Source organism: Balaenoptera borealis (genome assembly GCF_965194805.1).
Source record: "Balaenoptera borealis genome assembly, chromosome: 12".
Lineage (NCBI taxonomy): Eukaryota > Metazoa > Chordata > Mammalia > Artiodactyla > Balaenopteridae > Balaenoptera > Balaenoptera borealis.
This window is the reverse complement of record NC_138869.1, coordinates 101,555,251-101,581,103: the sequence shown is the minus strand read 5'-3', so window position 1 is coordinate 101,581,103 and position 25,853 is coordinate 101,555,251. Positions and strand designations below refer to the sequence as shown.

Genomic DNA, 25,853 nt, shown 5'->3' with positions numbered 1-25,853 from the left:
CAGAGTGTTACTGTGCACACAAATTGGGGGAAAAAATTTGTAACACTTTGACTGCAAAGTGCTAATTTCCCTATTATGTAAATATCTCACACAGTCAAGAAAAGGGGGGGGGACACAAGGCAAAAGGAAAAAGGTAGACAAAGGACATCAATGAAGTCACAGAGCACAGATACCAATAAACATTTGAAAGTTATTTGCCCTCAATGAAAGACAAATGCCTTCCTCACCTGTCAGGCTGGCTAATCACACACAGAAAATCATGGAGAAGCAAGCCATACCATCGATGGAAAGTGTAAGCTCAGGCAGGCTTTTTGGAAAGAAGCTTCCTGTTTAAGATTTTAACTGTCATATCCTTTCATCGAGAACTTCCCCTTCTAGAATTTTTCCCTTAGCCAAAAAACACTCAAATTCTTGAAAAGAGGTAAAAGGAAGTTTGTTAAAGCACCGAAAACATTTAAAATGTCAGTCGATAAGTGATGAGCTAAAATCACAGCACATCCAAATAGGCAACTTTTAAAGAAAGCTCTCCTGGTGCAACATAACAGCAGCAAGCAAGGAACAAACTAGTAAGCCTATCCGACACTGTCCGTTCTAGCCAAGGCGCCCCGAACTCCCCAAACAGAAATTAAGCCCATTCACAGTGATTTAGTGAGAGTAGAAGGGAAAATCTAGAGGCCATAGATCCACTTGAACAATGCTTTCTTCTAAGTGAGGACGGAACGGGGAAGAGAGTGGGGTGGTGGAGGCTTTCTCTTACTCCAATACCTCTTTTAAAGAAATATGTTACTTTAGTCATCAAAAAAGTAAAATGTGTTAATGTTTGCTGCTACAGCAAAAAAAAAAAAAAAAGTACCTCTTGTCCAATGTTAAGTGTTTAAGGGTAAAATCTACTGAATGATGCTAAGCTACAATTCAGTAGCAAGAATTCCCGCACAGACCTCACCAACCTATTATTTTATTTTTGGAAAACAGTGAGGACTGAAATTGTTTGCAAGTCAAAATGTCTCAGGTCATCAGCTTCTACTCTCTGGTACTAAATTAGGGAGCAGAAGCCAGGGCTGTGGGAATTTGAATGAGAAGATCTGGAAGCGTGAGGAAAGGAAAAAGATGTTTCCGTACGGGGCACCCAAACCACACAGTATTAATGCCAGGGAGAGATACCTTGGGTGTAGGTGAAGTTTCAACTGGGTATCCGGAGGTCTCACGCACAGAATAAAGGTTGGGTCCATTTCCGTCCATTCCATAGCCGCAGCTACAGCCAGAAGGAGGGTAACATCTGTGCTGCTGCTGGTACCAGTTGCCAAAGGGGTAACCCTGGCAGGAATGGAAGTCTGGCTTCACTCTAAGAGCAGAGGGGAAAGGACAGGAATGACATCACCCATCAAGGCAGAATCACTCAAAACCCCAGGACTCCCTCTTCTTTCCCAGACGTTACAAGTAAGGATGATTTCCGCTTTCACTGTTTTAAGCACACCTATTTTCAAAGCAACAGTTTGTAAATTGCCACATTGTATAAGAAACAGAACACCATCGGTCTTCCTTTTCGTTCAGAGTAGGAAAAATCAGCTCACCTTTGCCAGTACCAGTAATAATTATTTTGTTGGGCTATGCTGAAACCTGCAAAACTCTCTTGTTCAGCCATTTATCCAGACACTTGATAAAACGATCGGAAATCCACACTTTTGACTCCTGCATCAAAAATTCCAGCTCCTGGTCTAAACCCCCTCAACCCCACAAATAACTCTTACAGCTGCCTCTGAGATAGGAATTACCTGCAGTGTCAATTTCGGCCAGATACTTAATTCCTTGACTTTCATGTGGGTTAAGGAGTGGGTGGGGTTGGGAAGGAGTGTATTGGGGTCACCTGGGGGAACTCCTGCAAACTTCCGCGGGCTTTGAGCTGCCTGACCCCTCCCGCAAATGTCAGGCCCTGGAAAGCCAGCCAGAGGGGGGAGGTTCGGGGGGAGGGGCCAGAGAGGGAGCGTGAGTTGGGCAATTGTGAAGCACGCAGAAGTCCCACCCTCCCCCCTACAATAATATGTAAGGGAGTCACTTTTAATCACTAAAACCTTAAGACAAAGACTACAATTTGATGCTTCCCTCCTCAGTTCCATCATCTGCAAAGAATAACTATTGGAACCAGCATCTAGCGGACTTTTTTTTTTTTTTTTTTTTTGGCCGCGCTCTGCGGCACGTGGGATCTTAGTTCCTCCACCAGGAATTGAACCCATGCCCCCTGCACTGGAAGCATGGAGTCTTAACCGCTGGACCCCCAGGGAAGTCCCTGGATTTTTTTTTAAAAACATCCTCTGCAGGTTGAAATCTTTACCCCAACCAGCTGGTGGGAAGAAGTGGTATATCACACATCACACACACACAGACACACACCCCTACCTTAATGCAAGTGCAGGAAAAAATTTTGAAGAAATATTTCTGTGATTCTGTGTGTTTTTTTGTTTTGTTTTGTTTTTTAAAGCATGACAAAGCAGTGCTTCCTAAACTTCAGTGCAGGTTCAAATTACCTGAGCATGTTTAAAATGTGGGTCCGGAGTCCATAGATTTGGAGTGGAGCCTCGGATTCTGCCTTTCCAGCCAGCTCCCAAGCACTTTAAGTAGCAAGGCTACACAAAATGTCAACATGTAAGAAGATAACTTTTGAGTCTAAACAGGGACACTTAGGGTCTGGTCATTTCCTTGTAGCTTGTTGATAACTATTACACTATTCAAATGCTTAATGTAGTCTATATTTACCTGTAATGTGAAAAATAATCATCATGTTGAATTCAAATCGTTCAATCATTCACCCATCATTTACTGAGCTCCTCCTATATGCAAGGTGGGTGCCTGGCATTAGTGATACAGTGGAGCTTATACTCTAGGGAATTTCCCCGTGTTCAAGGGAAATGTTATTGATTAGCAGCTGTGCACACATCGCTAGGGGTCACCCAATATCTGGTTTCCTTTTCTTCCTTAATAACAGAACCCTGGGACTTCCCTGGTGGTGCAGTAGTTAAGAACCCACCTGCCAGTTCAGGGGACATGAGTTCGAGCCCTGGTCCGGGAAGATCCCACATGCCACGGAGCAACTAAGCCGGTGTGCCACAACTTCTGAGCCTGCACTCTAGAGCCCGTGAGCCACAACTACTGAGCCCGCGTGCCGCAACTACTGAAGCCCACGTGCCGAGAGCCCGTGCTCCGCAACAAGAGAAGCCACCGCAGTGAGAAGCCCACGCACCTCAATGAAGAGTAGCCCCCGCTCACCGCAACTAGAGAAAGCCCGCGTGCAGCAACGAAGACCCAACACAGCCAAAAATAAATAAATAAATTAATTTTAAAAAAATAACAGAATCCTGATTTTATTTGGAGGTAGCAACAGGCCTCGTGTCCAGGTGGCCAAAGTCTGGCTAATAAATGTAAATCGAACTATCACAAGGGGATTGAGGACAGCGTAGGCAGAGGGAGTTTGCTTAGCTGGAAGGAGGCCTTTCTGTCCTCCACCCTTCCCCCAGGCCTAGTGTTGAGATTACGGATGTGATGGCTGAAGACAAAATAACTGCACCTCTCTTGGCCTATGAGGTGATATGAAGGAAGAAGTCACACGACCAAACACAGGATCTTTTTTTTTTTTTTTTTTTTTCAATTGGCTGCGCGGCTTTCGGGATCTTACTTCCCCAACCAGGGATTGAAACCGGGTGCTTGGCAGTGAACGCGCTGAGTCCTAACGACTGGACCGCAGGGAATTCCCAAAACACAGGATCTTAAAGAGAGAACAGATCTGGGTCCCTGATGACTGGGGTCCCTGTACCAGCACTAGACCAACCTACCTCCAGATGCCTTTCACTTAAGAAACAAGTTATCTTGGGACTTCCCTGGCAGCCCAGCGGTTAAGACTCTGCCCTCCCAATGCAAGGGGCACAGGTTCCATCCCTGGTTGGGGGACCTAAGGTCCTGCAGGCTGCACAGTGCGGCCAAAAAAATAAATTAATTAATAAATTAATGTCTTGTTTAAGCCACTACTGTTAAGTTATATAAGGTTAAAAACAATTCCTTTTTTTAGAAAACTATTTTGTTTCTGTTTTCTTTAAAAAATTTTTATACAACTTTTAAAGGTTATTTTCCATTTACAGTTATTACAAAATATTGGCTATATTCCCTGTGTTGTACAATACATTCTTGAGCCTGTCTTACACCCAATAGTTTGTACCCTCCCCCCACAACTAGTAACCACTGGTTTGTTCTCTGTATCTGTGAGTCTGCTTCTTTTTTTTTGTTATATTCATCAGTTTGTTGTATTTTTTTAGAAAAAGACAAATTCTTAAATACTGGAGCAACGTAGAAATCAAATTCAACATATCAGTTAAGATTCTTTCATAAAAACGTTAATATCTTTTTTTGGTCCTCTTATTTTAGGACTGACTTTATTTTTTTTGGAAAGAAAATCGGAATTTTGGCTATGAATGAGTGAGAGGGGTGGAGCTGTAGCTGGAAAGGAATGTGGGAGTTGAACCTTCAGACAAGGTGGTAAGGAGGCTGGGGTTGTAGGGGAGGTCAATAGGGCATGTTGAACCCACCCAGGAAGACGGCAGGAGCCGGGGCACCGAAGGCCATGAGCAACGCTCCAGAGATGAAGATGGACATTCAGGCGATTTTTAGATGATGGTGACAAGGAAAGGTTCACAAATCTTTCCTTGATCTCAGCCTCAAGTGCAAACCTCTCAAAGCTCACCAGGATTATTCCCATGAAGCAGGTGAAGCAAATTTCTATCAGGCTGGTGTCCAGGGGAAGTAGCCCACTCTGCTCCACGTGCAGAGGAGACCAAAGTCCTCTGAGAATACAAGCACATGCAAGCTCGGTAGAGTCCCCAAATTTAACAGACTTGCCGCCTGTCACACTGTGAAGAGAAGGTAACTAAGAGGGAATGTTAGACGCACATGATATTTCTAACAGGGCCGATTTCTCTCCACTGTATCTTGCTTTTAGCTCAGTATATCCACCTTATCACCACCCTCACCCACCCGCGAAAAGGAAAACTGGCTCTTTTTTCTTTAGCGAACCAAAGCCAGGTACTCAATAAATATTTCTTGAGTGAATGAATAAATCAATGCATGGCTCAAGTGTAAGAACCTTTTCTATCAATAATTTAAATGCAAAACTAGAAATCCTGTTGCGCTTTAGAGTTAATGATCTCTGGAGGGTTGGTTGTTACTTGGCAACTGGTGTTTTCACAAGAATGAGATTGAATGGCTTTTACGTCCTGAGTTTGGAAAGAGAACAGGAGGTTTGGCAGGAAGTATGCTCAGTTGGAATCCAGTTGAGCAGATTTATGATATTGTGTTGTGTGTTTTTCTTTAGACAATGAAAAACCACTTTTCTTCTCCGTTAAAGAGAACGTTACAGCCCAAGGAAACGTAAAAGGCAGCAGCAACACCAGGGTCTACTGTTACTTAGGTGTGTGGAAAGAGTTCTGGACCTACTTCAGCATTTATAACCTCAGACTGGATTAGAGTATTTTAGCTTTAGAGGCACTAATCTTTTTGAAAATGTAATAAAATTTTATCAATGCTCTCCTCCATAAATGTACATACATAATTTTGCATATAATTTCAGGGCATTCAGAGGCCCAAAAACTTATCCATGAACTCCCCCAGATTAGGAACCCCTTGACTAGATGCTCTAAGGTCTTCTAAGCTCTATGATTGGTTCCACTAATTTTTAACAGTAAACAAAGAAAGAAAAGGAGTAAACCATTTTGAGTTGTTTATGTCACTTGCATTACGGTTTTCATTCTAGAACCAACTAGATTCTAAAAGAATCCTGGTTGGAGCAAAACCCACAAGGTTCTTCTCTAAAATGTGACAGATACTCAACTATACTCCAATAAAAATTAATTAAAAAAAATAAAATGCAGCAATCTGGCAAAAGATGCTGACCGTAGTAATTATCCTGTTATCGTGATACATTAAAATTAATTTCAAATGAGAACTAATTCTTCTCAAACAGCAGTTGAGACTTCACTGGGGTAATGAGGCAGGGCACCAGGGGGATTTCAGAAGCATCAAAATACATAAAGCACATGATTTTGAAACACAGTTTTAGAAAAAAGTGGGGTTTTTTTTCCTTTTCGGATGAGTGACTATGACTTCCCATTAAAATAAAGATATGTAAAAAGTCATACATTTAAAGACAAAATACAAGACTTCAAGAAATGTCCTGCTTACTCATTCTTTTTTTAAAAATTTTTCTTTATTTATTTTTGGCTGTGTTGGGTCTTCGTTGCTGCACGTGGGCTTTCTCTAGCTGCGGTGAGTGGGGGCTACTCTTTGTTGCGGTGCGCGGGCTTCTCATTGCGGTGGCTTCTCTTGTTGCAGAGCACGGGCTCTAGGCGCGCGGGCTTCAGTAGTTGTGGCCCACGGGCTCAGTAGTTGTGGCGCACGGGCTCAGTTGCTCTGCAGCACGTGGGATCTTCCCGGACCACGGCTCGAACCCGTGTTGCCTGCATTGGCAGGCGGATTCTTAACCACTGCGCCACCAGGGAAGCCCCTGCTTACTCATTCTTTGTCCCATGCCCCGGGGACAACCACTCCAGAAATTCACATTCCTCTGACTTTAGTGGTTCTCTGGTGGAAGAACCACCAGAACTAACAAGCAGTAAATAGGAAAATAACTTAAATAGTAAAACAACTTGTGCCTTTTGGTAACCTAATCAGATAACTAGCCCAAAGGGAAGGAATTACAGGCATACTTCGTTTTTTGCACTTCGCTTTATTGTTCTTTACAGATATTGCTTTTTTTTTTTTTTTTTTTAAACAAATCGAGGTTTGTGGCAAGCCTGCATGGAGCAAGTCTATCAGCACCATTTTTCCAACAGTGTTTGATTCCTTCGTCTCTCTGTGTCACATTTTGGTAATTCTCGCAATATTTCAAACTTGTTCATTATTATTCTATTTTGTGCAGTAATCAGTGATCTTTGCTATTACTACTAGGACTTGCCGAAGCCTCAAATGATGGTTAGCACTTTTCAGCAATAAAGTGTTTTTAAATTAAGGAATGTGCATTTTTTTTAGACATAATGGTATTGCACACTTAATAGACTACAGTATAATGCAAACCTAAGTTTTATATACACTGGGAAAACAAAGAACTCGTGTGACATGTCACTGCGGTGGTCTGGGACCCAGCCCGCACTCTCTCTCATGGGTGCCTCTATTGCCAAACAGTGAAACTGGTTTTCAAGAGGCTGAGAATGAGCTAGACTTCAGCATTTCAGTGCCTGAGGAGTCCTTACACATAGAGTCGCCAAAGCACACAGAAGACAAGGCTTCCCTTGCGCTGCAGTGACAACCAAAGCAACCAAAATGAAATCATTTCTACGGTATCCAAACCAGCATCAATTAAAACAAACCTGAGTAAAAAAAGGACTGACGATTCAGAACACCGGTGAACAAATGTCCTCAGAGACAACAGGGTCTAAGAGCTATAGGATGCGTTACAATCCATATGGGGGCTGAAGGGTCGACACCAACCTGTGTGTCAACCTCGTATCCGTCATATCCACCCACTAGGGCGTTCATGAGACTATTTTTACGCTCCAAGATTTACTCTTTTGTTAAGTCTGTGCGAAGCTGTCCTAACACATCTCTGAATCTCCGTATCTCGTGAAAATCTCAAACCCAATTAGGGCTTTGCTTTTATTCACGTTTGACTCTGCACCTAACCTGGGGGAGGTGGCGAAACGGAAATAAATGAGATTTCTTTCTGCAACCTGACCAAGGATGACTATATACCTTTCGTCCTCAAGTAATGTCTTTACTCCCCTCGAGTAAAGAAAGGGTCCTCCTCCCTCCCCAGGATGTGCCACAACGTTGGCCAATTTGCCCCCAGAGTTCGACAAGCCATAAGCTAGCTGCAAGAAAAGGTGTGCAGGACGAGATTATCGAGCCCGCGCGGGAACGAGGGAATCGGACTCCTCTGACAACGGCGAACCCTAAATGCCACCCCTCCTTGCCCCATTACAGAAAATGTGAACGAGAAAAGTTCATTCCTCGGCTTCCTAAACAACAAGGAGACCTAACTCCTGTCCCGCTATCACAGCCCACTACAGACATGGGTCCACATTAACCAACTGCGCGGCAACGCGGAGCCTCCTCTACACTTTCCACCCAAGCCGGAGCCTGCCCCGCCCCTTCCGTAGACGTCCCGGAAACGAGGGGCTTCCGCAGAGGATGTCCCGCCCACTCGCCTCAGAAGCGCCTAGCTCAAGGCTCCCTAGAATATGCCTGCTAGTCCCCAGGTTTTTTGTTTTTTTTTTTCTCCTTGAAATGAGAATCTCGTCATGGGGCGTCCTTCCTTATTCCCTTCTTGGAAATTCCGTGTGATTTTCTAGCCCTGAAATCCCTCCCACGGATGCAGGCGCCTAAAAGGCAGCCCCGCGGTCTTGACGTAAACGTGAGCGCCGACGCAGGAAGGACCCCTTCCTCCCCCTTGCATCCGCTTTCGTCACTACCGGTCTGCGCTGAGCCTGGCTGTTGGAGGAGGCGCGTGTGCTGCTGCATGGAGCTGCTCGCTGGCTGCTACGAGCAGGTCCTTTTTGGGTTCGCTGTACACTTGGAGCCCAAGGCGAGCGGCGACCATGAGGTGAGAGCCCGCGCGCGGAGGGGCCGCCGCGGGTGGGGCGGGCACCGTCGGGTCTGGTTCCCACACGGCCGAGGTAAACACAGCGCCGCAAGGGGGCGCGCTGTCTGATATCTTAGGGATTCGGTGACGAAATTCAGGAGACTTAAAATACACGTTAGTCTTTTAAAACACGGAGAACGCATTTCGTACGATGAGATGATGTCTGTCTTTCGTAGTAAACATTCCGACTACGGTGCGCGAAGGAAGCTGGCATTTCTGCAGATGGGCCAGTGGGCCGTAGATTATGAATCCAAGTTGACAGCCCGTGAGGTGTTCAGGATTTAATGAAAGGACAGTTCGCTCTTTCACTGAATTTATGTTCCGGGATTTTACAAAATATTTGAGCTAAATCAGGAAAAACCCCTCATAGATCAAGTGACACCATTTCATTATTGGGCCTTTACGGTGAGGCCAGTACTTGCAGTGAAGGTGCAAAGAAGCCAAAGGCATGGATCCTGCACTGGAGATCTTCCCGACATAAGGAGGAGAGGATGAGGGAGGCAAACACATGCAGAAAAATTACACCAAAATGTAAGAATTTTACTGGGTGTGTGCGTTAGAAGGTTAAGTAAATTAGCAGTAGTCAAGCAGATGGTTAGGACATACCCAGGACTAGAAACAAGATCCCTTAACCTTTAGTCCTGTGCTGTTTTTTTCCCCTAAGGAGTCCTAGGTGTTTCCCAGAAACCTATTTCATTGAGTATTTGTTTATGAAGAAGTCAAAGTGTCAGTTTTGAATTAGCTAGAAAATTGGAAGTATATGACTTGACTGACTGTTTTTGTTTCTTTTGTTTTCTACTCTGGTGGTTAATCTGCCTTTGGCTGAAAGGTGCGTGTTTTGAATACTCAAAGGTGATGCTGCTGATCGTGTTCTTTCTGTAATTACGTTGCGTTCCGTGTTGCAGACACAGAGTAGTCCTTACAGCACCCCTCTGAGGCAGATACAGGTGTTCCCATTTTACAGATGAGGAACCAGAAGTTGAGATAGGTTAAGTGACTTGTTCAAGGCCACAGAGCTAATAAGTGGCAGACCTCGGACTCACATTCCCAGGTGTCTCTGATGCTTGAAGCGCTTAACCAGTACCCGGTGCTGCTTCTAAACCTAGTCAGGCAATATCCCAGATGACCAGCCTTCCTTCTGTAATATGCACAAGTAAAGGTTATTCTTTGACTTATGGCCATAGCAGCTCCTCAGGAATGTTGTACCTTTACGCAAAAGAGGCCCCCTGGGTCCTGATTGACGGAAGGACTATCCTGCTGTCGTTTTTAGGAATTAATTTGCAATAACACATCCTAAGTGCGTTCAAACAAGTTTGGTGAAATTTTTTTCTTTGTTGCTTTATTTGTTTTGCTAATACTTCTTGATGCATCTCCCTTAATTTGTGGGGTATGTGTGTGTAGTCAGCCGTCATCCTTCGCACTCAACCAGTCACGCTTATCCAATCCAAACGTTGCATGGCAGTCAAGCATAGAGTTCTCAAGATCTCATCGTTGGTCATTCTCTAGGGCTTACGTTGGTATTAATGCAAATCCTGTTCATTTTTCTTTATAGGCGTTGTTATATCGATACTCATCTCTGTGTGACATCATATTGTGTCTTGTCTGTCCTTCCCACAGGAATGGCAACTCCCTTAGGATAAGGACTTTTGTTTCTTTTGTTCACTGCTCTGTATCAACTGCCTAAAATGGTGCCAAGCACATAGTAGTCATTTCAGTATTTGAGTGAATAAATTCACATCAAGATTTGGACATTTGAGGGAATGAATCGAATGGTATGGAAGTGTCACATCTAAGTAAATATATTAAGGAGTTACGGGTTTGGATGGGACCGTAAAGTCCCTGTAACCTAGTCTTCATAATTGTTTTGATACTCAGCGATGCCTTCCCATCTCCTGCTTTACCTTCCTTATTCAATTCTCAGACTGTTTGTGTGACTCTACCTTTCATTGCACAGTCTCTTCTCCATTTGTAGGATCCGTTGAGGGTTTTCGTAGATCGCGAAACCACTTATCTCTTTGTAGAGAACTGCGATGCGATCGTGGCATGGCACTGACTGTACGTATCGCTCTTTAGCAGAAGTGGACTCCGGTGGCCGACTTCACTCACCATGCCCACACTGCCTCCTTGTCAGCGGTGGCTGTCAGTAGCCGTTTTGTAGTCACTGGGAGCAAAGATGAAACCATTCACATTTATGACATGAAAAAGAAGATAGACCACGGGGCTCTAGTGCATCACAACGGTAAGAACACTGTGTTCTTCAAGACAATAATGTTGAGGTATTATTACTTTACAGTTTGACTTCAGATGAACAATTCATTAAGTGTCTGATACGTAGCAGATTCTCTGCTAGGAAATATAGAAATGGAAAAAATGTGGTTCTTTGTCCTTAAGTTATTCACAGTCTGTATTGGGACAGAAGGGAGGCACTTAGTCTAGAGGGCAAGGAGGAGGAAGCGAGTTTTCACTGAAAACTTCCTTAACATGACACCTGAATAATTTTATAAGAAAAGTATCAGTTGTTGGCTAGGTGAAACTTGCAAGGTGGAGAAAAGGACATTCCAGGCAGAGCCGGCGGTGTGAGGGGCACAGGTGGTAGCATCACGTGAGCAGCTGACTTGATCGAGGGCGTATCAGGTACCCGGTGGTATGCCAGGAAGGTGTAGTTGTACCGTCAGTTCACAGAAGAGAAAGCCTAGGCTCAGAGATGTTACATGACTCGCCCAGAGTCACAAAACACTGGAACTAGAACTTGAACCTAGGTCTAGAGCCCGTTTTTTGGGTTTTTTAAAGAAATATTTATTTATTTTATTTTTTGGCTGCATCGGGTCTTAGTTGCGGCACATAGGATCTTTGTTGCGGCACGTGGGACCTTTCATTGCAGCGCGTGGGCTTCTGTCTAGTTGTGGTGCGCAGGCGCCAGGGTGCACAGGCTCTGTAGTTGCGGCCCGTGGCTCTCTAGTGGTGGCTTGCCTGCTCAGTAGTTGCAGCGTGTGACCTTAGTTGCCCTGTGGCATGTGGGATCTTAGTTCCCCGACCAGGGGTCAAACTTGTGTCCCTTGCATTGGAAGGCGGATCCTTAACCACTGGACCACCAGGGAAGTTCCTAGAGCCTGTATTTTTAACCACTGCTGTGTCTGGGGAATTGTGAGGAGCTCGGTGTTATGAGAAGATAGAAATGGAGGTGGGAGTGGCTGGAGAAGTAGTGGGGGCCAGATCTCGGGGGGGTCTCGAGTGGAGGAGGTTGGGGGTTGAACGAGAAGGAGGCAGCAGCTCTGAGGAAAGTGCTCGTGGTTTGGATATTGGGAGAGGTGCCAGGAACAAGTAAGGGACTGACGAGGGCCTGCCTGACTGAAGCTGGAGGCTGTGGATAGACTAGCATCTGTTTGCAATAAGCTGCAGGCGTTTCTGGAGAGAGAGGAAGGTCACTTGGTATGTGCAAGAGAAGGATCGATGTACAAGGGAATTGAGGGTTTCGGAGAAAGAATAGGTTGTCAGCCTACAGAAGGTAGGGTGTCAAGGGTCTGCAGATCTCCAGAGTAAAAAAAGCAGGTGGATTGAGTGGAAGAAGGGCTGGGATGATGTGTGGCTGTGGTCAGAGGGTAGAGTTAATGTGGGAAAGCTCTCGCTGGTAACAGCATCCGGGCTGTAGGTGGGAGGGACGCAATACAGAGGAGGCGAAGGTTACTGGAGTCGAGGAGGTCGGGGGGGTGATCCGTAAGCCACGGTTGTGTTTTCCACGCCGGTGGTGCAGTTGACCGGGATAATGGGAGGACCAAGGGACAGAAAGACTGACCAGGTAATTTTTTTCCCCAGTATTGAACAACATGTGCTATTTTCACTGCATTTTCCCAGGGGACAGAGAAGGAGGGGTTTCACATGTGTTCCAGAAGGAAAGGGGAAAGGAAGAAAGAACTTAAGGTGGTAGAATCACTTAAATACATACTTAGTTTGAGGAAACTCAGCCAAGCAAGTTAGTTCCCTGCAACGAAAGGCAGATAAAGACAGGTACCCTTATTCTTACACTATTTTTCATATATTTCAGAAGTTCCACACCAAGCATTGGTTTCTAGCAGTAAATTTAGAGTGATCAACGTCTTTCTTATATTAGATGGTCCTTAGCTACTTTGACAAGTGTCTCGCTTTTCAGCAGAAGCTCGGCTCTGAGTGATTTCAACGTACGTTCCTTTTCCTCTCTGTCTCCTAATCCCGGTTCATGCAAGGAAGCCTTCTCTCTCCCTTAGGCTTGGAGGAAATAAGTTAAACAAGTCTAGTCTGTCCAAACCCGTCGGTACAGGTGTTCAACAAGAAGGGACTTAGAAAGAGTTTGGACAGGGGATGAATGAAATAGGGTTCCTGATTTCCTTCATTCCTGGTACAAATCCTGTCTTTCTAACAGCTGGTAATAGATAAGCTCTTTTCCAGGGAACAAATGGAGTCGTGGAAAGAAGGAGTAGAAGATGTGGGAAAGCAAAATTCCCAAAATGAGAAGTAGGGAAGGAGGAAGACATGGGCAAAGTGGCTAAAGTCTCCCACTTTGAGGAGAAGGGAGTCCATGAGACCACGTATTATTAGTGCTTTTTGGGGGTGCAGAAGTATTCCTCACAGATCTTTGGCTCTTTCAATATAAAGGGCAGTGTAAGGGATTGACCAGGAGGTGTGCAGATGGACAGTAATGACCCAGGGGTTCACACTCTTATTCTGAGACGGACAAAATAGAAAATATTTAGGCTTTGCGGCTGTACAGTCTCTGTTACGGTTACTCACTTGGGCCATGCCAAAGCATCCACAGACGTTTTGTAACTGAGTGAGCACGGCTGTATTCCGGTAAAATTGCATTGACAAAACCAGGCCACCAGCCAGATTTGGCCGGCAGACGGTGGTTTGCCGACTCCTCAACTCTAGGGCAGTTAAGCTGGGTGACACAACCTTCAGAGGATAAGGAATCTTACTTGAGGACTGATTTGGGAGATGGAGTGCCAGCCTCTCTCCAGCCTTTTAATATTTGAGGAGCGCTGTAGGGGAAATTCATGGGCCCTCCAGGCTTCAGTTTGAGTGGAAGGGAGTGCGATGTTCTGTAAAGAAGTTGAAAAGATGTAGGAAGATTTGTTAACCATGGAAGGAGAATACAGAAGGTATAATTAGAGAGTGTAATGTTTTATGAAATTGTAATAAATTCTTATGACAGTGAATAAGAACTGTGTAGAAGTCAAATCAAAAATAACTCTGAAGGAATAATAACTGCTTTATGGATGGTTGCGTAGCTAATTCACTGTTTGGAAAGTAGAAGTCATACGGCTGTACATCTTGGTTTGTTCCCCAGATTAGCTGGTTAGTTTTGTTTGACTTCTGCTCAAACTATCCTAGCCAGCCATCTCTGAAATTTATGATTATGGGGATGTAAAGCAAGAAAGTGAACTGATTAGTTCAAACCTGTATCTACAACTAGAGAAACTCTTTGCTGAAAATATTTGCATAGGCTTGAAACTGTATGATTTTAGATGAAAAACAAATTAATTTCTTCGCCCGAGACTTTAAGGTATATTTCAGTAATATTAAGATATTGGATGTTTTACTTACTGCAGCATAGCCTTTAAACCAGAAATGGAGTTTGCACTCAAAATGAATGTTAATTCTGCCTGTCTTGGGTTTTCCACAGGCACAATAACTTGCCTGAAATTCCACGGCAACAGGCACTTGATCAGCGGGGCAGAGGACGGCCTCATTTGTGTCTGGGATGCAAAGAAATGGGAGTGCCTGAAGTCGATTAAAGCTCACAAGTGAGTCCAGACTTGCCCATCGGTGGTCTCCAGGTGCCAGTCAAGTTGGGGACTAACTGTCAGTTTCCTTTTAGAGGACATGTAACCTTCCTTTCCATTCACCCGTCTGGCAAGTTGGCCCTGTCTGTGGGTACAGATAAGACATTAAGGTAAGTCATTAAGGCCCAAGAGCACCTTTACTAAGCTGTGGTCTTTGTTCTCCAAGTATAACAAGAACCCACCCCTGGGACATCTTTTACTGTAGTAATTAGATTTTGTTTCTGTATTGTCTCACATTGTCAGTCATTTGATGATATTTTGACACAAGGGAGAGGTGGAAAGCTAGTGAACCTTTTCATAACAGAAAAAAAACGACAGGCTCTATATTCAAACATGCAAGTTACATTGCAGTCATAAGCTGTGAAGTAGAGGGTGATCCTAAAAAGAGTTGTAGGAGGTGAAACCTTTTGAAAAATACAGTGGACTCAGCATACATAAGAAAGTGCTGTGGGAACAGAGCGAGTTTTAATCTTGCTTGATAATATTTCACATGGTGCTGTAAGAAAGAAGGCAGTTCTTCTGAATAGCCAAGGAGTTAGTAAGTTTTCATTTGAGTCTTCCTTAAACTTACCTTTATACCTAGTCAGAGTTGGTGATCATGCCGTAAGTGAGCTTCCTGTTTTGCAGAACATGGAATCTTGTGGAAGGAAGATCGGCATTCATAAAAAACATAAAACAAAGTGAGTAGTTTTGTTTGAAATGTATTTGAAAATTTGATGGGACGTGAATATATATACACACACTTTTTTTTTTAAATTAATTAATTTATTTATTTATTGGCTGCATTGGGTCTTCGCTGATGCGCGCGGGCCCTCTCTAGTTGCGGCGAGCGGCGTCTACTCTTGGTTGTGGTACATGGGCTTCTCGTTGTGGTGGCTTCTCTTGTTGTGGAGCACGGGCTCCAGGCGTGCGGGCCTCAGCAGTTGTGGCATGCGGGCTCAGTAGTTGCAGCTCGCGAGCTCCAGAGCTCAGGCTCAGCAGCTGTGGCACACGGGCTCAGCCGCTCCGCGGCACGTGGGATCCTCCCAGACCAGGGCTCGAACCCGTGTCCCCTGCACCAGCATGCGAACTCCCAACCCCTGAGCCATCAGGGAAGCCCTACACACACATTTTTGTGTGCATGTACATATACATTTATTTCTGTGCATGGTGGTGGTTCCCTCTGAGAGCAAATGCTTTAGGTTAATTTCTTTTCCCACTTCAGATTGGGATTCTTGGTGTGGCTCTGCCACCTTCCAGCTCTATGACCTTAATGAGTCTTTGAACCAGTTCATTGTCTACAATTTAACTCACAAAATACATGTTATAAGTTTGTTGTGAAGATTGAATGGGATAATGGATGTGAAAATGCACAGTGTAAATATTTGTTATTTTTATTATGACCCTGATCAGTTTCTTTTTTATTCATGAAATACAACAGCTTTGTGCTTTTAACTTACAGATGCTCACATAGTGGAATGGTCCCCAAGAGGAGAGAAATACATAGTTGTCATACTGAACAAAATAGATGTCTATCAGCTTGACACTGCATCTGTCAGTGGCACCATCACAAATGAAAAGAGAGTATCTTCTGTTAGGTTTCTTTCAGTAAGTGATCGGAAATCAGTGATGGGAGTTTAGTGTGTGTGGTGATGGTTGGAATTGTTGATGCCATTCTGGATAGTATTATTTTTTCCTCTCCTAGGAATCTGTCCTTGCAGTGGCTGGAGATGAAGAGGTCGTAAGATTTTTTGACTGTGATTCACTAATGTGCCTCTCTGAATTTAAAGCTCATGAAAACAGGTATTTTTTTCACTAATCTCTGTGTGCATGTACGTGTAGAGTCTCTTATAAATGCAATAGCTTCATAAAGCAGGGTATATGTTTTTTATGAACGACCGTAGACATAGTCAGACATATCTACATATATATGATTTCCGGAACCTAAGAGGATAGTGGGAATGTTGTTGTCTTGGCCTGAGTGATACAAAAGTGGTGAAGTTGTCATCAGGACTAGTCACTTGCACAAGGTATTTATTTTCCCAATAATTTCATTAGACTTGAGGCCTGAAATCTCAATCCATACTTGAACAGGGGAAAACAATTAAACAATCTTGAGCTCTGCCCATGACCACTCTTGTCCTTTTACTTCATTCTCCTTGTCCACTTCTAGCGCCTTTCTACACTATTTGTTTTTCCTGCAGGAGAAATAAATGACATACTGACCTCTGTCTTGTGCCAGTTTGTTATCTCTTCCTCACTGTATCTCTGGGGGTAAATGTGAGTCTCAGGGTAAACGGTTAAGTAACTGGACCAAGATTCCCCCCCGTTAGGTGTTGGATCTGGGAGTCAACCCAGTCCTGTCTGCCTCTGCTGTTTCCACTGTAATTTTGAAAAAGCCGATTATGGATGGTTATACTTTAATGTGTTTTATTTGCATGCTCTTTTATGTTTCAGACAACTCTTAGTTTTTATTTTCTAAATAATAGTTCAGCTTTAAGAAATCTCTCTTTGTAAATACTCAGAATACTGCAATCATTAGACAGGCCCTAGTTTTCCCCTGTATTGAGAAATGAACATATTCTTCAAGGCCGTATAACACTTAGGAAATTTTGCCATTCATTCATTTAACAAGTATTCACTGAGCATCCATAATGAAATACTGCAACAAGAGCTTGCACTCTCCTGGCTCTTATCTTGTAGTGGGGCAACAGAGAGATGATAAACGAGTAAGCAGGTAATTGTCACAGGAAGGAAATGGGTATTATGATTTGGGAATAACACGGGTAACTTATTTAGATAGGTTGATCAGGGAAGGGGGAGAGAGACCTTAGGGATAAAGGAGCTATTTCTAAAAAGAGGAGAGAACTGTAGACACAGTGGCCCTGAGGGAGGAAAGAACTTGGTGTATTTTAGGAACAGCTAGAAGACCCATGTGACTGGGTCAGAGTGAGCCAAATGGTGCATGGCCATGCAAGTCATGGTGAGGAGTTTGAATTTTATACTAAGTGCCTTTGTAGATACTGGTTTATCTATGCCCCAGCCACTTGGTGAGGAGTTTGAATTTTATACTAAGTGCCTTTGTGGATATTGGTTTATCTATGTCCCACCACTTCCTCCCTCTCCCGTGTTATTTTAAAGCAGATCCAAGCTTTGTAGAATTTTAAGACTGGGAGTAACATGGTTTGATTTTTTAAAGATTGTTAGGGGGCAAAAGTGGAAGCAGCGAGGCTGATTAGTTTACTCCGTAGTCCAGAAGGGAAATGATAGTAGCTTAGACTATGGGTGGCGGCACTGAGGACAAGAGAAACGGATGCAGAGGAGGAGGCCTTGGATCATCTCTGTTGTCTTTTCTCTCCTGAGGTGAGGGGCTTTGTTTTAAGTATCTTTATTTCCTGTATGATAATCTGATTATTTATAGTTATCTGTCATCATCTTTTCAACTTTTTCTTAAGGTATCATTGACAGTCAATTTTATCTTGGAATTTAGACCCTGAAAATGACTCACCAACTCATGGGGATGTGAAGCATGTTAAATTTTAGGCACTGTTCATTGAGCAGTTTGGAAACACTTGAAGCATTGAAAAGTCAAGAGACTGTGCATAGAAGCTTTCTAGCAGTATCATACTATCTGGAAGAAAGGGTCTTTTATGACGTTACTATTTCTATCCTAGGGTAAAAGACATGTTCAGTTTTGAAACTCCAGAGCATCATATTATTGTTACAGCATCGAGTGATGGTTTCATCAAAATGTGGAAGCTCAAAGGGGACAAGGTCAGTGTCTCAGCACCATGTAAATACACTGAATGCGAGTCTCACTGTCAGTACCATTTTGAGTTAAGTGAGGTGGAATTTTTTTTAAGGGTCATAAGGCATAGATCTTTAAACGTTTAAAATCTCTTCCAGGCATGATTGACATTCATGGTTTTAAAGTAAGGGCTCCGTAGCGCTGCCTCAGGAGTTGGTCTTGGCGAGTCTGAGCTGGCAGGTTTCCAGAACGCATGCTCTTTCAATCAGAGAAGCACTCCTTTCTTCTCTTTTGTATATTGATGTTCTCTGTAAGATTTTGTTAAATAAAAATAGTGCCATTACTAAGAGAAAAAAAAATTGGGGAGTTTTTGATCAGTTGTAGAACTAACAATAGTTTTTGTTTTTTTTTTTTTTAAATTTTATTTATTTATTTATTTTTGGCTGCATTGGGTCTTCATTGCTGTGTGCAGGCTTTCTCTAGTTGGGGCACGCGGGGGCTACTCTTCCCTGTGGTGCACGGGCTTCTCATTGCAGTGGCTTCTCTTGTTGTGAAGCATGGGCTCTAGGCGCATGGGCTTCAGTAGTTTTGGCACGTGGGCTCAGTAGTTGTGGCACGTGGGCTCATTAGTTATGGCTCACGGGCTCTAAGAGTGCAGGCTCAGTAGTTGTGGCACACAGGCTTAGTTGCTCCATGGCATGTGGGATCTTCCTGGAGCAGGGCTCGAACCTGTGTCCCCTGCATTGGCAGGCGGATTCTTAACCACTGCACCACCAGGGAAGCCCCTAACAGTAGTTTTGAAACAGATAATTGGAAATTTAAATTCCCTTTAGTAGTCTCCCTCTTACAGATTCTTGGTTTGTTGTTCTTCATTCTCTTATAAACACATTCTGTGAACGTGGTTTGTTGAGTACCTACTTTGTGCATGGTTCTTTGTTAAACCCAGAAATGAACACGATAAAATGGTCGCTTTCCTTAGTGGAGCACTTCTTAGAAATTGGCTCTTGTGAAGGACTTAGTCAAACCGATCATGAATCAAGATAATAAATTTCTTCTAGACAGTATATTTTATACTCAAAATACAGTGTAAGTTTTAAATTAAGGTAACTTGTTTATGGAAAAATGAAAGTAATTATTTAAAATCCCTCTATGTTAGTTATCACGAATTTCCTTTCCTGTTTTAGGGGGTTTCCCCGTCTTTGCTGTGTGAAGTATACACTAATGCCAGGCTGACATGTCTTGGAGTGTGGCTGGACAGAGTGACAGACACGAAAGAAAGCCTGCTTCCAGCTGTAGAACCACCTCCTGGTAAATGAAATTGATCGTTTACAGAAACTAAATAATCTATCTCTCTCTCTTTTTTTTTTAAGATAGTAGTCATCTTTTCTTTTTAAAATTTATTTATTTATTTTATTTATTTATGGCTGTGTTGGGTCTTCGTTTCTGTGCGAGGGCTTTCTCTAGTTGCAGCAAGTGGGGGCCACTCTTCATCACGGCGCGCGGGCCTCTCACTATCACGGCCTCTCTTGTTGCGGAGCACAGGCTCCAGACGCGCAGGCTCAGTAGTTGTGGCTCACGGGCCCAGTTGCTCCGCGGCATGTGGGATCTTCCCAGACCAGGGCTCGAACCTGTGTCCCCTGCATTGGCAGGCGGATTCTCAACCACTGCACCACCAGGGAAGCCCTCTGCTATCTCTTTGAGTCATTAAAGTGGAGGAGATCCAGATGACTTTACTTTATTGTCAGCTTGTGTTCATTTCAAAGGGAAAAACAGTCTTTAAATGCACTGTCTCTTGTGTTTTAGTAAGGAAACAAGAACAGTCCAAAAGGAATAAAAAGGAATCTGGCCGTGAAGTCCAGGAGGAAGAAAGGCAGCTAAAACCTGACACGAAGAACTGCGGTTTAACTGGTGACAGTAATAAGCCAACAAAAGGAAGCATCCTGGTGTCAACCAAGAAGAGGAAAACAGTAGAAATGTTAGAAAAAAAGAAAAGAAAAAAGAAGAAAATATGAATGATGCAGTGAATCCCAGATTTCTCCTAAGAGAAAAACTTTTTCAAATGTACTTTTTTTTTTCTGAGTAAAAGCTAGGAATTTCTTCTTTTGAAGAAAATGTACAGCTTAAAAATCACTTTCAGGTTTTTGTTTTTTTAAACAGTGGTAAAACTTTTTGATAGGCAATATTTTATTAATTATGTATCATGGCAATATATAGTATGTTAATGTGTAATATATAATTTTTACTGTTGTGTAAAGCAAAGATCTTTCTCAAATTATTACAGCTTAAAATAATACAAAATCTTGAACACATTTCTTTACAGGAAGCAGATAAAGGAATTGTTTTTCAGATTTTTCTCCTAAGTGAGGGAAGAATGAAAAACCTGCATTACTTTGGCTTTTTCACGTGGTTCTAGTAATTTTAATGCGGATTTTGTTCGTTTTGGTAACAAAAGATACAAAAATATTTTCAGACCAGGGAGTATGTTAAGACAAACTTAAAAATTAGATATATAAAATAAAATATGTACATATAAAACATATGCTCAAGTTTAGGGCTATGTACATAAGAAGGTTAAAGAGAGGCTTCCAAACTTCATGAAACTATTCTGTTTCCAAGTTTACACGGTAACTTAAGGACAGGAAAATGACATTTCCTTTTTTTATTTTCCCATCTGTTTCAGGGTATCCAAAAAACTCACTTAGCTAATCTTCTGACAAAGGTGGTCTTAAAACTAGCCGTTGATGATAATCTTTTCTTACCTAGAAAATTAAAGCATTGTCCTTAATGGATTACTGGATGTTTTGAAGAGACACAGTAGTAGAGGATTCATAGGTCTGACTTAGCTGGGAAGATGTTAAATCCCTGAGGCCACCAGGGGATTCCCTCCTGATTAGGCAAAATGAGGATCTTAACACTTGGACACTAAAGTGCCGCTCACTTCATGAGAGGAAATCATCTAGGAAACGAACCAAACCATGTGTCTGACATTTCCATCCACCTCTTTGTTGTCTTACTTCAGGTCTGTAAACAAAGATGAATATAGGTTTGGTTATTTTGTTTTTGAGACTTTACTTTTTTATAGCTGTTTTGGGTTTATAACATTATTGAGAGAAGGGACAGATTTGCCACTCTGTGTTCTATTCATCTCTCCCCATCTCCACCACTGATAATCACTGAGCTTTTTATCATCTCTGAAGTTCTGCCTTTCCCACAATATCACGTAGTTAGAATCATACAGTATTGTAGCCTTTTCAGATTGGCTTCTTCCACTTACTAACATGCATTTAAGCTTCCTCTGTGTCTTTTCATGGCTTGATAGTTCATTTCTTTTTAGTAATGAATAATACTCCATTGTCTGGATGTACCACAGTTTACCATTCACTACTGGAGGACATCTTGGTTGCCTCCCCGTTTTGGCAATTACATATAAAATTGCTATAAACCATGTGATTCGAGCATTTTATTTTGGTCTGTGAGCTTGTCTGCTCAGTGACCTCTGGCTGAGCTTGACTGGTAGTGTACTTGGAGGCCATTGCACAAACAAGTTTGTATCAGAAAATATTTATTTGTGGGGAGTCACGTTCATTTTCTTTTCCTCCTAGGAATGTATAGTCTATTTATAATCTCAGCCATCTCTGTGCTGAATTGTCTACTTTGATATTTATGTATGAGCAGCTCCTTATCGCAAATTCACTCAATATTTTGAAAGCCCTGAAGGCCACCTCTATCTCCACTCTCCATTTGTTTCTTCACTGGGCCTGCGTTGAACAACGCTCACCACGTGCCTGGCACTCTCCTAGATTCTAGGGGCCGAAAAGGAAAAAAAAACAAAACAAAAGATCCCTACACAAAGGACAAAAGCTTTGGTAAGAAATGTATTACAGCCTGTGGTGGCTGGTGGCAGCTTGACTTCAGTAAGAGATGAGACTGAGTTTTGAACGAGGAGAAAAAGGCATTTCTGGCAGAGGGAACGGGATGCTACCGCGGTTAAGAAAGACTCAGCTGCAAGAAGCGAAAAGCAACTTTGGCTCTCCCAAACTTCCGCAGGAGGCACGGGGATGGGTTTATGACAAGGACGCAGGTGTCTGACAAGCCGGGGCAGGGAGAGAACCAGACCTCAGGGGCAGGGCGCAGCCAGGGCAGTCCCTCCCTCCCGTCTCTCACTCTGCCGGTTGTCCGTTCTCTCTGAAGAGCAGCTGCTGACTTCTCACTGCGTGTCCTCGGCCGTTCAGCGCGTGCGTGTGGAGCCGTGCTGTGCCAGGCAACAATCCTCACTCTGGAGAACTTGCATGCTAGAGAGGGGAGGTGATTGCAGTTCGTAAGTTATATACCACTTAGGAGGTGAGTGCGCTGGAGAAAAATAAGCTACGGAAGGAAATGCAGATGGTTGTACTCATTTTAAATAAGATGATCCTGGAAGGCCTCACTGAGAAGGTGACATTCGAATAAAGGTTTAAAGGAGGTGAGGGAGTGAGTGAGAGATGATCTGGGAAGAGGGTTCCGGGCAGATGAAACAGCTGCACGTGCAAGTGCTCGGAGGTGCAAGCAAGGAGGCTGGAGCAGCATCAGCACAGGGGAAAGAGGAACAGGAGCCGAGGTCGGGAGGGAGGTGTGCAGGGCTTTGCAGGAGGTACAGGAGCCGAGGTCGGGAGGGAGGTGTGCAGGGCTTTGCAGGAGGAACAGGAGCCGAGGTCGGGAGGGAGGTGTGCAGGGCTTTGCAGGAGGAACAGGAGCCGAGGTCGGGAGGGAGGTGTGCAGGGCTTTGCAGGAGGTACGGGAGCCACTGGAGGGTTTGGAGCCGAGGAATGACGCAGTCCAGTTTGTAATCAGATTGTCCTGGTCACGGTACTGAGAACAGACTAAAGGAGTTAGGCAGCCCTACCCTTTACTGTGTGACCTTATACCAGCTAGAGAACCCCTTTCTGCCTTAATTTCCTCCATGGATAAAAGCAGAAGAAAGTAATAGTCTTTACTGCATAGGGTTGGTATGAAGATTAAATGAGTTCATCGATGTCAAGCACTTCAGTGTCCCGCATGTAATAAGCACACTGTATGCTTGGCTCATATTATTATGGCTCTCACATATGAGGTCCTAGAAGCACGTGGCAGATAGGGTAGGTTGAAAAAAATAGGCAGTTTTTTCCATAATCTCATTTATTAATTTCTTGGAGAAAATTTTAATGAATGGATGATGTCAATCTTAAAGCTATAAAATGTTCCTAAAGACCTAGTAATTAGTATTGTGGATACTCAGTAGACGTTGACTTGCAACACTGCAACTGGCATTTGATTTTGACCATTTTTGCTTGATGTCTGCTTAAGTGTAAATTCAACACATACAAGGCTCCAAAAATGATAAAATAATGCTCAAAGTGAAGCACTATTCCTTCCTCATGAGCTCTTCTGTTGTGGCAGATGGTCTTTATTGCTCGGGTTATGGGTGGGTGTACACGTGTGTCTAGCAGACAATCCTGACTTGAGGCCTCTGTGAAAAAAACAAAACAAAACAAACTAACAGAAAAACATCCCATTGATAGGCCCCAGTGGCCAGAGACTAAAAACTTAGTCCCGCACACAATCTTGGTCACGCCCCATGACACACTTGTGGTTCAGTGTTCCAGTACTATTCAGTGGGCTCCTAGTTAAGAGCTGAGCTATCTTCTAAAATATGCTAATGTCAACTAGAAACATTACTAAACACAAATCCTTGTGTGGAACCAATCGAAACAGCAGAAACTGGTTCCTTTCATTTATTTTATATTTTATGATGGACTGCACATGAAACTATGCGTTATGGTAGAGTTAAGGGTGTAGGACAGAGCTTATTTCAAATAACAGCTCTACCAAGGGCTAGGACTATAGGTAACATTCTCTGTGGTTCAATTTCTTTAAGTCTAAAAGGCAGGGGGAGGATCATGGTGGGCTTAACTATGGTTTGAAGCTTGCATCTGCATAGGGAGAGATGAATCCCTAAATCATCCCAGCTGGTTAAGGCAAGTCCTGTCACTTTTTTTTTTTTTTTATAAATTTTATTTATTTATTTTGGCCATGTTGGGTCTTCGTTGCTGCACGCGGGCTTTCTCTAGTTGCGGTGAGCAGGGGCTACTCTTCGTTGCGGTGCGTGGGCTTCTCACTGCGGCGGCTTCTCTTGTTGCTGAGCACGGGCTCTAGGCGCGCGGGCTTCAGTAGTTGTGGCTCGCGGGCTCTAGAGCGCAGGTTCGGTAGTTGTGGCGCACGGGCCCAGTTGCTCCGCGGCATGTGGGATCCTCCCGGACCAGGGCTCAAACCTGTGTCCCCTGCACTAGCAGGCGGATTCCCAACCACTGCGCCACCTGGGAAGGGCCTGTCATTGTTTTTTTCAGGAGAGTCTTCCATTAAGTTGTTGAGGGTCTGGCCTAAGTGGAATTGCTCAGCGTTCTTAGTCATTATCAGCTTCGGCTGGTTAGAATCAGCTGTGGTAAACACAGACTTCACTTTTGATATCTGAAAAGTAGGAGTTGCTGCAAGTGTAAGGTCTTCTTTCCCAGTATGTATGCTGCCAACAAAAAATTGTCACTCGCCATCTGCCTCTACAAGGGTTAGGTCCCTAGCCACTGCACTCGCTGACCTTCCACACACCCTGAAAGGAGTTCTGGCTGGAGATCAGGAATGAGGCACCCCGCACTCTGGGAAAAACTGGCAGAACAGGCCTTCAGAGAGTTAGATATTTTCAGGGGAAGGTTTTATGAGCCTAATTTCTTGCATCTCCTCATATCTAGAAAAGCACTAAAATCATTAACAGAGATACCTGCTCCTCGTGACTAGCACCAACCTTCTGTCAAAATGTGTGCTTGAGGGCACCCAACCCCCTTTACCAAAAGCACATATACTGACTCACCTGCCACCCGCCACCTCTTCGGAGCAGTTCCTCAGAGCTACCTGAGAGTCTGTCTCCCGGGCTATAGCCCTCATTTTGCCCCCAATAAAACTTAGCTCACAACTGTCTCCTTGTGCATTTTTTTTTTTCAGTTGCCAAGGCACTGCAATTTGCTTTTTCACTCAAGATTGTATATATAAGATCTATTCTTGTTGATACTTGTAGGGGATGAAAGAGAGAGATGCCAAACGTGACACCCACCCACATTTTGGTGTTACAGCAACTGAGTGAATGGTGGTGCAGGAAACGCAGGGAAGAGAAGCAGATATGGAGTGGGAGTGGAGATAACATGTGGCCACGGGGGGCATCGCAGAGGTACTTGCAAATGTAACTCACCCACTGTCCCCTTTTAAGATGCTTTTCAAGTAGCCTCACTCTCTGAAACAAACAGGGAAGTGAGCCACACTGTCTAGCCTGTCTAGTGGCCACTCTATCTTCTGCAGATAGAAAGTAGTCCCTTCCCATGGTAGCAAATAACGTGATCGGGGCTAGAGTGACAGTCCTCCCCGATGGCCTGCATCTGGTTGACACCTGGTAATAGGGCCCTCTGTTGATGCAGTCCTTCAAAATCCAGCCTCGGACGCCCTTCACCCCCATCGGTGAGCCCCCCCCACCCTCACCGCAGACCTGGCCCAGCTCGCAAAGGCCTCTTGCAAAACTAGACTCCAACCCTGGGCTTCCGGCTTTAGGCCAGGCTGGCTTGGATCTGGGACGAGTGCT

The 25,853-nt window shown here is 43.8% G+C and overlaps 2 protein-coding genes and 1 long non-coding RNA gene across 4 annotated transcripts in view; 1 reads left to right on the top strand and 2 right to left on the bottom strand.

Annotated features, from left to right (window-relative positions):
* LOC309608220 (uncharacterized protein C6orf52) overlaps positions 1-8,340 on the bottom strand; it is a 391,220-nt gene extending 382,880 nt beyond the window's left edge. The window contains exons 1-2 of the mRNA XM_082347789.1: positions 1,572-8,340; positions 1,162-1,342 (exon numbers count right to left, since the gene is read on the bottom strand). Of these exons, the coding sequence (XP_082203915.1) occupies positions 1,162-1,342; positions 1,572-1,642 (252 nt within the window). The 5' untranslated portion in view covers positions 1,643-8,340. The remainder of the gene's footprint in view (positions 1-1,161; positions 1,343-1,571) is intronic.
* A 138-nt stretch (positions 8,341-8,478) lies between these two features.
* On the top strand, positions 8,479-21,667 carry PAK1IP1 (PAK1 interacting protein 1). Of its 2 annotated transcripts, none has more exons than XM_082347761.1 (10): positions 8,479-8,635; positions 10,748-10,913; positions 14,331-14,451; positions 14,526-14,600; positions 15,118-15,170; positions 15,932-16,077; positions 16,175-16,272; positions 18,144-18,243; positions 19,402-19,525; positions 20,021-21,667. In XM_082347761.1, the coding sequence occupies exons 1-10, from the start codon at positions 8,552-8,554 to the stop codon at positions 20,227-20,229; spliced, it is 1,176 nt and encodes a 391-aa protein (XP_082203887.1). In that variant the 5' UTR covers positions 8,479-8,551; the 3' UTR covers positions 20,230-21,667. The 2 variants fall into 2 exon arrangements, with proteins under 2 accessions (XP_082203887.1, XP_082203888.1); XM_082347762.1 differs by having other exon boundaries at positions 8,490-8,635; positions 10,751-10,913.
* Positions 20,231-25,849, bottom strand: LOC309608237. The gene is made up of 2 exons (XR_014232761.1): positions 25,761-25,849; positions 20,231-23,702 (listed from the first exon to the last, which is right to left on the bottom strand). It is a non-coding gene; the product is annotated as an uncharacterized lncRNA (long non-coding RNA).
* Positions 25,850-25,853: the final 4 nt, after the last annotated feature.

Bases quoted from the DNA above. Each gene is read 5' to 3' on its own strand.
- PAK1IP1 (XM_082347761.1), top strand. From the start codon at position 8,552: ATGGAGCTGCTCGCTGGCTGCTACGAGCAGGTCCTTTTTGGGTTCGCT. The intron at 10,914-14,330 runs GTAAGAACACTG...GGTTTTCCACAG, and splicing joins GGCTCTAGTGCATCACAACG to GCACAATAACTTGCCTGAAA. The intron at 14,601-15,117 runs GTAAGTCATTAA...CCTGTTTTGCAG, and splicing joins GGTACAGATAAGACATTAAG to AACATGGAATCTTGTGGAAG.